This window comes from Pseudophryne corroboree, chromosome 3 (genome assembly GCF_028390025.1).
Source record: "Pseudophryne corroboree isolate aPseCor3 chromosome 3, aPseCor3.hap2, whole genome shotgun sequence".
Lineage (NCBI taxonomy): Eukaryota > Metazoa > Chordata > Amphibia > Anura > Myobatrachidae > Pseudophryne > Pseudophryne corroboree.
The window spans coordinates 326,485,930-326,499,575 of record NC_086446.1 but is presented as its reverse complement, the minus strand read 5'-3'; the positions used below and the strand labels follow the sequence as shown (position 1 = coordinate 326,499,575).

General features: G+C 47.3%; 1 protein-coding gene and 1 pseudogene across 5 annotated transcripts in view; one reads left to right on the top strand and one right to left on the bottom strand.

Moving 5' to 3' along the window:
- GDAP1L1 (ganglioside induced differentiation associated protein 1 like 1) overlaps positions 1 to 13,646 on the bottom strand; it is a 349,133-nt gene that overhangs the window by 249,095 nt on the left and 86,392 nt on the right. For 2 of the 5 annotated variants that reach the window (XM_063959546.1, XM_063959547.1), the window contains exon 2: positions 10,643 to 10,827. The exons of 1 other annotated variant lie outside the window; for it this stretch is intronic. In XM_063959546.1, the coding sequence (XP_063815616.1) occupies positions 10,643 to 10,660 (18 nt within the window). In that variant the 5' untranslated portion in view covers positions 10,661 to 10,827. Of the gene's footprint in view, positions 1 to 10,540; positions 10,589 to 10,642; positions 10,828 to 13,646 lie in introns of those variants that run through there. 2 more of the 5 variants (XM_063959544.1, XM_063959549.1) reach the window with 2 other exon arrangements.
- LOC134896253 (5S ribosomal RNA) lies at positions 11,915 to 12,034 on the top strand (annotated as a pseudogene).

The window sequence follows — 13,646 nt, the reverse complement described above, 5'->3', positions numbered from 1 at the left end:
GATGAGATGACAACTCCCGAATACCGGACTTCTGAGGACTGGAATGACCGGATACAGCAGGACTGGAAACAGACTCTCAGCAAACAAAGGCAGCATGCAGGAAGCTATTACCGGCGTCTGTGAGAAGCCCTGGGAGTGTATTTAACAAGGAGTCCTCCAATCAGCTGCTAAAGGCTGATTAGAATAAATGCCGTGCAGCTGCCTTGCTGCACGGCCAGAGAGCAGGTGAATATCTTAATTTCCTAAAGCCTAGCAACGGGGAACGCGGTCCGCCAGTGGCGTCCCCGTTGCTAGGGTCCGTGCAGCTCAGCGCGCCCGGCGTCCAGCGTTGCTAGGGAGCCGGCGGCTGTACACGCACGGCGTCTCTAGTTGCTAGGCGCCGGGCCGCGCAGACAAGCGGACCCCGGCGCCTAACAGTACCCCCCCCTTGAGGAGGGATCAAGGAACCCCTAAAGCCAGGTTTCTGAGGAAATTCCCGAAAAAATGCCCTCTTGAGCCTCGGGGCATGAAGATCCTTATCCAGGACCCAAGACCTTTCCTCCGGACCATAGCCTTTCCAGTGAACTAGAAATTACAGCCGACCCCGGGACAATTTGGAATCGAGAACCTTCTCTACCAAGAACTCCTGTTGTCCCTGTACATCCACTGGAGATCTACCCTGAGAGATCTTCCGAGGAAATCTACTGGAAGAAACGTATTGTTTCAACAGGGAACAATGAAACGTATTTCCAATCCTGAGAGATCTTGGTAAACGTAACCGAAAGGCAACTGGGTTGACTCTTTTAATAATAAGAAATGGCCCAATAAATTTGGGTCCCAGTCTAGCCGAGGATTGTCGAAGCCTGATGTTGCGAGTCGACAACCACACCCTATCTCCCACCTTAAAAGTGCAAGGACGTCGGAGCCTGTCAGAAAATTTCTTCTCTCGAAAGGCCGCTTTTCTGAGAGCAAGGTGCACCTTTTTCCAAATGGCTCTGAGATGGGAGGTTAAGGTTAGCGAGGAGACTGAGGAATGATGAAAAAAAGAATTAGCTCTGGGGTGAAAACCAAAAACTGAAAAGAATGGAGACTCTTTAGTGGAGGAATGACAAGAATTATTGTAAGCAAATTCAGCCAACGGAAGAAACTCGGACCAATCATTCTGGAGTTTGGCTGAATACAAGCGCAAATATTGTTTCAATGATTGGTTAACTCGTTCGGTTTGCCCGTTGGATTGTGGGTGGTAACCGGATGTTAACGACAATTTCATCTTCAATGAGGCACAAAAACATTTCCAGAATTGTGCGATGAATTGTGGACCCCGATCAGAAACAATATCAGTAGGCAACCCATGAAGCCTGAATACATGGCGGAGAAACAAAACTGCCAACCCTTGGGCAGAAGGCAATCGGGGAAGAGCAATAAATTGAGCCATTTTACTAAAACGGTCCACTACCACCCATATGACTCGGAATCCGGCTGAAAGGGGAAGGTCAACCACAAAATCCATGGAAATATGAGACCACGGCCTGAGAGGAACATTTAAGGGCATAAGTTGCCCGATGGGCAAGGAACGGGGAACTTTATGCTGTGCACAAACCTGACATGAATAAACAAATTCCTTGACGTCTTTAGAAAGACCAGGCCACCATACTGAGCGAGAGACTAACTCCAATGTCTTAGAGACTCCTGGATGCCCTGAAACTTTGTTATCATGGAATTCCGTTAAAACAGTAGCTCTCAAAAACTCAGGGACGTAAAGACGACCAGCAGGAGTAATTCTAGGAGCTTGGTGTTGAAGCTGTTTTAACTGGGTAAATAAATCTTGTGTGAGGCCCGCCCAGATGACCGAAGATGGAAGTATGGGGGTAACAGGATTGTTATTGTGAACCGGAAGAAAGCTACGTGACAGGGCATCAGCCTTAGTATTCTTGGAACCAGGCCTGAAAGTGATTATAAATTTGAAACGCGTAAAAAATAATGCCCAACGTGCCTGCCGGGCATTAAGCCGCTTAGCCGATTCAATGTATTGCAGGTTCTTATGGTCAGTCAATACCGAAATAGTATGTTTTGCTCCCTCCAGCCAATGCCTCCACTCCTCGAAAGCCCACTTTACCGCCAGTAACTCCCGATTACCAACGTCATAGTTGGATTCAGCGGAGGAGAATTTCCTGGACATAAAGGCACAAGGATGTAACTCCAGAGACTCCGGATCCTTTTGAGAAAGGATAGCCCCCACTCCAACCTCCGAGGCATCAACCTCCACCACAAAGGGCAATTCCGGATTAGGATGTCTGAGGACTGGAGCCGAGACAAAGGCTTGTTTCAAGGCCCGGAAGGACAACTCAGCTTCACGTGACCAGTTGGTAGGATCCGCTCCTTTCTTTGTCAGAGCTACAATGGGAGCAACCAGGTCAGAAAAAGAATGAATGAACCTCCTATAATAATTCGCAAACCCTAAAAAGCGCTGAATTGCTTTTAAATTGGTGGGTTGCGCCCAACTAAGGATGGCCTGGAGTTTAATTGGTTCCATGGAAAATCCCTGAGGGGAAATTATGTACCCTAAAAAAGATATTTCCGTGACATGAAACTCACACTTCTCCAGCTTGGCATATAAATGATTCTCGCGTAACTTTTGAAGAACCAGACGCACCTGGGTAACATGTTGTTCCATTGATTCAGAAAAAATCAGGATGTCGTCTAAGTAAACGACCACGAATTTCCCTAGGAAGTCACGGAGCACATCGTTAATGAGGTCTTGAAAAACTGCCGGAGCATTGGACAGGCCGAACGGCATCACCAGGTATTCATAGTGACCCGAATAGTACTGAAGGCCGTTTTCCACTCATCTCCAGATTTAATTCGGATGAGGTTGTACGCTCCTCTAAGGTCAATTTTAGAAAAAATCACAGCAGAACGTAACTGATCAAAGAGTACAGAAATCAACGGCAAAGGATAGGTGTTTTTACCTGAGATCTTATTCAGGGCTCTAAAATCAATGCAAGGTCTAAGCGAGCCATCCTTTTTCTCCACAAAGAAGAAGCCTGCACTTAAAGGAGATTTTGATGGTCTAATAAATCCTTTCTCAAGGCTCTCCTTTACATAATCATTCATAGCCGCAGTTTCTGGCCCGGATAATGCATATAATCTTCCCTTTGGCAATGCGGCACCAGGAATTAACTCAATAGCACAATCATAAGGCCGATGGGGAGGCAGAATGTCCGCATTGCCTTTGGAGAAAACATCAGCAAACTCCTGGTATTCCACTGGAATGAGTTCTGGAATGATAGCTGCTACTCTGACTGGAAACGTGATACATTCCTTATCACAAAAAGTACCCCATTGTGAAATCTCCCCCGACCGCCAATCAATGGTGGGATTATGAAAGGCCAGCCAAGGGTGACCCAGAACAACTGGAACTGCTGGGCAATGTGTAAGAAAGAACTCGATTTTCTCGGAATGTAGAGCTCCTACTGTAAGTAGTACAGGGGGTGTATGGAGAGAAATAATCCCATTAGACAGCGGACTCCCATCTAAGCCATGCATGGTGACACACCTACCCAAAGGTAACTGAGGAATGCCTAAGGCCTTAGCCCAAGTTAAATCCATAAAGTTTCCTGCAGCTCCACTGTCAACAAAAGCCGACACCGAAGAACTGAGGCTGCCAAAGGAAACTTTAACTGGGACTAAAAGGGAGTTATTCGAGGAGATAAGCTGCAGACCTAGGTGAACCCCCTCACAATTCACCTGGTCAAAGCATTTCCCGACTTGTTCGGACAATTACGAGCAAAATGTCCCTTACCCCCACAGTACAGACAAAGACCAGAATTTTGCCTTCTGGCTCTTTCTTCAGGAGACAGCCGGGAGAGACCCATCTGCATGGGCTCCTCTACGTCTTCAGGAATGGAATATACACACGGACTTGACCTTACAGGTGCTCCTTTTTCAGCCCTCCGCTCTCTGAGACGACGATCAATCTTAATAGAAAGCTCCATGAGTTTATCGAGAGTCTCAGGAGCTGGGTACTGAAGGAGACTGTCTTTTATAGACTCTGATAAGCCGAGGCGAAACTGACTGCGCAGGGCTGGGTCATTCCAGCCACAGTCGTTCGACCAACGGCGAAACTCCGTACAATAAACCTCCGCAGGATTTCTACCCTGTCTGAGAGCGCGCAACTGACTTTCAGCGGACGCCTCTCTATCAGGGTCATCATACAAGAGCCCTAAAGACTCAAAAAAAGCGTCAACTGACAACAATGCCGGATCCTCTGCTCTTAAACCAAATGCCCAGGTCTGAGGATCCCCCAGGAGCAAAGAAATAATAATCCCGACCCGCTGAGATTCAGTACCCGAGGAAGTCGGTCTTAAACGAAAATAAAGCTTACAGGATTCTTTAAAATTAAAAAACTCTTTTCTATCACCAGAAAAACGGTCAGGCAAATGCATCTTTGGTTCAGGGACTACCCTTGGGGAAGCTCGCAAAAGATCTTCCTGCGACTTCACCCGAAGAGAAAGATCCTGAACCATCTGAGTAAGTTCTTGAATCTGGCTGACTAAGAGCTGACCAGGATTTGGCCCTAAACCTGTTGGATTCATGAGGCCGATAAACTCTCACAAAACTGAATGAGAAAAAATTAAACGCCGTTTAATTTTAAGTTTTGGTATGGCCGGTAATAATGTTATGATTCCAGCACTCTGGTCAGAGGAGATCTTATGGCAAGGACCGGAGCACTGGAACGGAATGCTGGGGAAGGGAGCAGGACAGGAAAATAGCCCCTGGCGCCCTAACTCTGTTGTCTCACCCGTGTTGTCAGAAATCCCCTGCGAGACTATGGTTTCTTGAGCCCTTGGCAGCCGCGTTTGAAGGGCGGATTATGTCTGCCCAACTTCGATGCCCCCCGGTCTTAATGAGAGACAAAGGGAAACCCGAGACAGGGTGATAACAAGAGGCCCTCTAACTAAACAACCAGGCCGGGGGCTAAGCAAACTCAAAACTATAATATGTGCGGAGAAACCGCCAGGGAAAAGGACAACCAAAATATCCACTTGTCCAATTCTCCTACCCGGCACCGCCGAGTACCAGAGAGGACTTGTGGAAGCGGAACCCTCCGCAAATGCTCCAAACACAAAATATAAAAGGTAAAGCGGCTGAGCCGCAACACACGGCAGAGCCGCAACTCACGAACACCACTGGATATAAACGGTGATCAGTCAGGACTCCAGGGAACCAAACGACCTCTTGGGATGAGATGACAACTCCCGAATACCGGACTTCTGAGGACTGAAATGACCGGATACAGCAGGACTGGAAACAGACTCTCAGCAAACAAAGGCAGCATGCAGGAAGCTATTACCGGCGTCTGTGAGAAGCCCTGGGAGTGTATTTAACAAGGAGTCCTCCAATCAGCTGCTAAAGGCTGATTAGAATAAATGCCGTGCAGCTGCCTTGCTGCACGGCCAGAGAGTAGGTGAATATCTTAATTTCCTAAAGCCTAGCAACGGGGAACGCGGTCCGCCAGTGGCGTCCCCGATGCTAGGGTCCGTGCGGCTCAGCGCGCCCGGCGTCTAGCGTTGCTAGGGAGCCGGCGGCTGTACGCGCACGGCGTCTCTAGTTTCTAGGCGCCGGGCCGCGCAGACAAGCGGACCCCGGCGCCTAACAAGGTCTCAGTCTAGTACCTGAGTGTGTAAATACAGACTTCAGGATAGCCTCCTGCTTTTTATCAGCAGGTACCTTCAAAGTGGCCGTATTCTAAGACGGCAGTGCCACCTTTTTTGACAAACGTGTGAGCGCCTTATCCACCCTAGGGGATATCTCCCAGCGTAACTTATCCTCTGGCGGGAAAGGGTACGCCATCAGTAACTTTTTAGAAATTACCAGTTTCTTATCGGGGGAACCCACGCTTTTTCACACTTCATTCACTCATTTGATGGGGGAAAAAAACATTGCCTGCTTTTTCTCCCCAAACATAAAACCCTTTTTTAGTGGTACTTGGGTTAATGTCAGAAATGTGTAACACATTTTTCATTGCCGGGATCATGTAACGGAAGTTCCTAGTGGATTGTGTATATGTCTTAACCTCGTCGACACTGGAGTCAGACTCCGTGTCGACATCTGAGTCTGCCATCTGAGTGAGCGGGCGTTTTTGAGCCCCTGATGGCCTTTGAGACGCCTGGGCAGGCGCGGGCTGAGAAGCCGGCTGTCCCACAGCTGTTACGTCATCCAGCCTTTTATGTAAGGAGTTGACACTGTCGGTTTATACCTTCCACCTATCCATCCACTCTGGTGTCGGCCCCACAGGGGGCGACATCACATTTATCGGCATCTGCTCTGCCACCACATAAGCCTCCTCATCAAACGTGTCGACACAGCCGTACCGACACACCACACACACACAGGGAATGCTCTGACTGAGGACAGGACCCCACACAGCCCTTTGGGGAGACAGAGAGAGAGTATGCCAGCACACACCACAGCGCTATATAATTTAGGGATTAACACTATATTGAGTGAATTTTTCCCAATAGCTGCTTGTATATACAATATTGCGCCTAAATTTAGTGCCCCCCCTCTCTTTTTAACCCTTTGAGCCTGCAAACTACAGGGGAGAGCCTGGGGAGCTGTCTTCCAGCTGCACTGTGAAAAGAAAATGGCGCCAGTGTGCTGAGGGAGATAGCTCCGCCCCTTTTTCGCGGACTTTTCTCTCGCTTTTTTATGGATTCTGGCAGGGGTATTTATCACATATATAGCCTCTGGGGCTATATATTGTGATATATTTGCCAGCCAAGGTGTTTTTATTGCTGCTCAGGGCGCCCCCCCCAGCGCCCTGCACCCTCAGTGACCGGAGTGTGAAGTGTGTATGAGGAGCAATGGCGCACAGCTGCAGTGCTGTGCGCTACCTTGGTGAAGACTGATGTCTTCTGCCGCCGATTTTCCAGACCTCTTCTTGCTTCTGGCTCTGTAAGGGGGACGGCGGCGCGGCTCCGGGAACGAACACCAAGGCCAGTTCCATGCGGTCGATCCCTCTGGAGCTAATGGTGTCCAGTAGCCTAAGAAGCCCAAGCTAGCTGCAAGCAGGTAGGTTCGCTTCTTCTCCCCTTAGTCCCTCGATGCAGTGAGCCTGTTGCCAGCAGGTCTCACTGTAAAATAAAAAACCTAAACTAAACTTTCTTTCTAGGAGCTCAGGAGAGCCCCTAGTGTGCATCCAGCTCGGCCGGGCACAGAAATCTAACTGAGGACTGGAGGAGGGGCATAGAGGGAGGAGCCAGTGCACACCAGACAGTACCTAATCTTTCTTTTAGAGTGCCCAGTCTCCTGCGGAGCCCGTCTATTCCCCATGGTCCTTACGGAGTTCCCAGCATCCACTAGGACGTCAGAGAAATTATCCTAAGGATGGCAGGTAAGCACCAGAGGAGTATCTAGGGTTTTCGGAGCCCAGGGCAAGATGGAAAATGCCCCCCCCCCCTAAAAAACAAAAACAAAAAACACCAAAAGAAGCATGTGCACGCGCCAAAGGTGCGCCCCCCCCCCCCCCGAAGAAAAATGGGCGTGGCCACACTCCAGAAGGGGTGTGGCCACTGAAAATGGCCCACAGTGCCAGTTACATTGCCCCACAGTGCCAGATACAATGCCCCACAGTGCCGGATACATGCCCCACAGTGCCAGTTACAATGCCCCACAGTGCCAGTTACACAGTGCCGGATACACAGTGCCGGATACATGCCCCACAGTGCCAGATACATTGCCCCACAGTGCCAGTTAGATTGCCCCACAGTGCCAGATACATGCCCCACAGTGCCAGTTAGATTGCCCCACAGTGCCAGATACATGCCCCACAGTGCCAGTTACAATGCCCCACAGTGCCAGTTACACTGCCCCACAGTGCCAGATACATTGCCCCACAGTGCCAGATACATGCCCCACAGTGCCAGATACATTGCCCCACAGTGCCAGTTACATTGCCCCACAGTGCCAGATACATGCCCACAGTGCCAGATACATGCCCCACTGTGCCAGTTACATGCCCCACTGTGCCAGATACTTGCCCCACTGTGCCAGTTACATGCCCCACTGTGCCAGTTACATGCCCCACTGTGCCAGTTACATGCCCCACTGTGCCAGATACATGCCCCACTGTGCCAGTTACATGTGCTCCCCCCCCCGTCACTCACCGCTTGTGGCTCCACTGGCTCTCCTCTGATATGTGGGGGGAGGAGAGCGCAGCGCCTCTCCTTCTCCTCACCGCTCCAGGTTGCAGCCAATCAGGAGCCGGTCCGCAAGCTCTGATTGGCTAACGCCGCCGGAGACCGGACACACGCAGCGCTGCTGGCAGCGGCGGTGAGGGGATGGAGAGAAGCTACGCTCTCCTCCCCTCACATTTCGGCATGACAGGGGCGAGTGGGGCATGATGCCCTGGCCGCCGGCGGCGCCCCCCTCTCCTGGGCCTGCCAAGGCGCCCAGGGCACGTGCCCCACTCGCCCTACCCTAGTTACGCCTCTGGTAAGCACAATTTCCACTGATAATAATTTTATATTTATATTTTATTAGTTGGTGTACCCAGCGTTGCCCGGGATTTTAAGTTTACAAAAATAAATGTAAATATTAAACACACAGTATAAATTACATTGTAGATAGCTGAATACCCATGATTCGCTATGGGATGAGGATGGTAAATGAGAATGATAGTTGTCTGCTAATTTACGTTGGTTGGAGATCTAGTATATAGGCATATCTTGCTTCCCTGACGCACTTTGCGCAGTGGCCGGACCCCTTTTTGGTCCCCCAAGGGACCCTGCTCTGCCCACTATATAACTCTCAGTGTGTGGCTTCCTGTTGCCTCCATTCCCCTCCTTACATCATGTCAGTGCCCCTATGAAATTATTGATTTTTTTACAGTTTCTTATATAGCGCAGCACATTATGTATCTCCTGATATACTCTGTGCTGCTGGGGGACAGTGCTACTTCCACTATATAACTCTGTGTGTGGGTTTGTGCTACATGCATTCCCCTCCTCACATAATGTCACTGGCCCTGTCACATGCAGCCCTGTCATCACTGACATATCATGCATGTCCTGATATAGCCTGTGCTGCTGTCCCACCCCTAGGGGTGCTAGTGGTGTGTTACCCCCACAGTGTTTGTTCCCAGAGTGTAAGTCATATGTGTAGCAAGTTTGGTGTAAATTGCTTCAGGTATTCCAGAGTTATGCTGTCTGCTGAAAAACTATGTGCTGCTGCCTCACCCCTAGGGGTGCTAGGGGTGTCTTACCCCCACAGGGTTTGTTCCCAGCTTGTAAGTCATATGTGTACCAAGTTTGTTGAATATATGTCCAGGCTTTCCAGATTTATGCTGTCTGCTGAAAAACTCTGTGCTGCTGTCCCACCGCTAGGGGTGTCTAACTCCCACAGAGTTTGTTCCCAGATTGTAAATCAGATGTGTACCACGTTTGGTGTAAATTGCTCCAGGCCTTCCACAGTTATGCTGTCTGCTAACATACTATGTGCTGCTGCCACCACAGTGTTTGTTTCCAGAGTGTAAGTCATATGTGTACCAAGTTTGTTGTAAATTGCTGCAGGCATTCCAGAGTTATGCTCTCTGCTGAAATACTCAGTGCTGCTGCCTCACCCCTAGGGGTGTCTTCCCCCCACAGTGCTTGTTGAGTACATTGGCCCTCATTCCGAGTCGTTCGCTCGGTAATTTTCTTCGCATCGCAGCGTTTTTCTGCTTAGTACGCATGCGCAATGTTCGCACTGCGACTGCGCCAAGTAATTTTGCTATGAAGATAGTTTTTTTACTCACGGCTTTTTCTTCGCTCCGGCGAACGTAATGTGATTGACAGGAAATGGGTGTTACTGGGCGGAAACACGGCGTTTTATGGGCGTGTGGATGAAAACGCTACCGTTTCCGGAAAAAACGCAGGAGTGGCTGGAGAAACGGGGGAGAGTCTGGGCGAACGCTGGGAGTGTTTGTGACGTCAAACCAGGAACGACAAGCAGTGAACTGATCGCAGATGCCGAGTAAGTGTGGAGCTACTCTGAAACTGCTAAGTAGTTTGTAATCGCAATATTGCGAATACATCGTTCGCAATTTTAAGAAGCTAAGATTCACTCCCAGTAGGCGGAGGCTTAGCGTGTGTAACTCTGCTAAAATCGCCTTGCGAGCGAACAACTCGGAATGAGGGCCATTGCTCCAGCAATTATGGAGTTATGCTGTCTCCTGATATACTCTGTGCTGCTGTCTCCCCTCCTAGGGGTGCTAGGGATTTCTAATTGTTTTAGTTGCCTCCGCCGTGTTTTAATACGCTCGTATGTAAAATTTCACGATCTTCGCTTGTAAACTGTGGATTTGTACAGAAAGACAGAAGGACAGATTTTCGCTTTTATATGATATATACAGCGGTAGTGGTGAACAGACACTCTCCTTTCAGTGTTAAATAGTACCTGGGTGCCTTCTGTAGTCAATGGTATACACAAGTAGAAAGATCAGTGGCATTCCAAGGATTTTTCAAACTTATAAATTGTATTAAAGCATCAAAGATACAAATGAGTCCACGACTGTACCTACCGACGTTTCATGGCATGACATACCGTTATCAAGGTGGCAGTCGGACCGCTGCAGAAACATGAAAAATAGAACATAAACAAACGTTTGATGTTAAAGTATTACCTTTTGTAGGCCAGGCATACTTCCGGATGCAGACCGGGAGCAGGGAGGTGTGGTGGATCGAGTGCACTAGGACGCGCGCTGCTGTACAGCCCAATCAGCCTGGTTACGTCATTGCTGGGCGCCGGTGTTGCCTTGGCAACGCGTCCCAGCTCAGCTCTGTCTCGCCGGTCCACTTCCGGAAGGTGCTGCACGACATAAACATATGATTAAACTAATAAGTGCATTATATTAAAGCACAGTAATAATAAATGTTAATACATACAGCGTGCAATAGCAACTGGAAAAAACACATCATAGTGCTGGCTAATGAATAGCGGAAAAGGGATACCAAATAAAGAGAAATGGAAAAAAAGTAGACTCTTGTTTGGGAGCACTCAACCTCAGATGGACTAAAGTATATCAATGTCTTATACTGATAAAATCATGATTTTAATAATTTCTTAATAATGGTGGAGTACAGTTTTTAGGAATTTTTGAAGATAATGATCTATATTGAAAAATTCCCTGTTTAAACCTGTGTATATAAGGCAATCACCAAAAAATGCATCGAAGCTCTTTGCCTATACCACCAAAGGGCTACCTGGTCTAGAGACCCACTAATTAAAAGTGATTATACTATTCAGTGATAAGCATACATTTGCGGATATACCCCACTAAAGGTGCTTAATTGCATCTAAGCATGATTGCTACATAGTGGTGGGCAGGGTTGGTACTTAGATGGGAGACCACTTTGGAACACCCTGTTACTGCATTTGCTTTCATTTGTATGCCTCAGTCGTACACACCAATGGTGGATTATTGGTTGTCAGAATAATACAAATGCAAACCCATTAACTATAAAGGATTCTTTGCAGTAATCTTGGGATAACTCATGGTGATAAATGTATGCCTAAATTCACATATTTAAACAGTGCTACTGTGAATGAACTTATCATTCATTCATAATTGACTGGTGTACAGTATTGCACAAATAATTGGTATGGCCACTATATACGTTTAGCCATTACCCCCCTGCGCACCCACACAATTGTACTCATTATTGTATAATGACTATACTGGTGATTTAGACTACTCATTTAGTTGTTTTGGCCAATAAGGAAGGATTTACCCTGTTGGATATTTGTGGCCTTTACATTGTTTTGCCATATAAGTGTTATATCCAATTTGTATATATGAGCCTGATTGTCACATGTGTGTCCGTTTCCTACTTTTGTGGAAAATACGATCAATCTCATTTCCGGTTAAGGTGACAAATAAAAGGGCCAGCATATAAATTGCGGACATTCCCCACTGGAGATGCCCAATCTCTTCCGATCTTGGAAGCCAAGCAGTGGAGGGCCGGACTAGTACTTGGATGGGAGACCACCTTGGAACATCCTGGTACTGCAATAAATATTGCTGCCAAAATATATGTCACAGATAGGTACTCGGATCCATATGACCTATGATTTAATTTTCTGCAACTAAATTTCCCTTAGGGATTTCTGCAGTATGAATGATGGTCATATACTCTTTATGAAGGACATTACTGAGACTAAAAGGTGACATCCTCTTGACCATAAAAAAGATTTTCCGGCTTATATTATATTATAGCATTTTTTGCTAAATATCTACTCTAATCTATATAAATATTTTTGCTTAATAGCCTTGAATCACATACCTATTGAACTCCGATAATTCTACATATTTTATTAAGAAATTATTAAAATCATGATTTTATCGTATAAGACAATGGGGTCGATTCAATTCGGCAACTTATGAATAGCGCCGGGAATTAGCTCCCAACGCTATTCAATTCAGCTAAAGTTAAGTCGGCGAAAGCCCGTTCTCGCCGACTTAACAGGTAGTTTTGTCGGGAGAACGGGCATTCTCCGACTTAACTACCCGCGGCGATGCTGATTCCCAACAGAATCAGCCTCGCGCCGGCCGCGCGGCAGCACCTTTGTCGGTTTTCTTCTCTCACCCCCCTGGGATGAGAGAAGAATTCCCGACAATTGCGGGTAACTAGCAGCTGAATTGAATAGCGTCGGGAGCTAATTCCCGACGCTATTCATAAGTTGCCGAATTGAATCGACCCCATTGATATACTTTAGTCCATCTGAGGTTGAGTGCTCCCAAACAAGAGTCTACTTTTTTTCCATTTCTCTTTATTTGGTATCCCTTTTCCGATACTTTTTTGACTCATGGGAGCACCACTGAATGGTAACAAATTTGAGTGCACCTGAAAAAGACACAGTATCTTTTCATATGTACAGTTACCTTAATCCGAAGTAATTCCGAAATAGAAAATTCAGTTTCTCAGAGGACATTATCCAGATTTCTATTCATACAAAAACTATTAATAGACCGGTGCGGTTCCCACAAACCCCTCTCTCGGCTAATGAATAGCGCCAGATAGTATATGAGCAATTATTTAGAAAACAAGCCAAGCAAATGATGTTAAGGCAGTGGTTGTCATGGGCAGTACGTGTCAAACATTCTTGGTCACGTGAAGATATTCCAATGGAATCTTTCATTCAATCCCTTGGGAGCAATTGTGTCCAAAGTATGGATCCATTTGGATTTGAGTTTTAATAGAGCACCATCACGATCCCCTCCACGCAGACACACTGGTACATGGTCGATTAATTGGTGTTTAAAGTCTGCAAAGCAAAGTTTGGCTTGAATCCAATGGCGTGGAACTGGTTGACCAGAGGCGCCTGCAAAAAGAGCTGCTATTAATGCAGACCGGTGTAAAGCCATCCTGATTCTTGCTGTCCTAATTGTTTTTCCCACATAAGTGAGGCCGCAAGGGCATGTGATGGTATAAATGACATGCGTCGTTTGACACGTTAGTACATGCTTAATCAGATACAGTTTGGACTGGTGTGGATGCGGGAACCTTTTTCCAATAATACTGTGCTTGCACGTAGTGCAATTAATGCATTTGTAGCTGCCTGGTTGCCGTTGTAAAAAAGTGTGCGCTGGAGTACAGCTTTTGGCAAATCCTGTAATGTCCGTATGG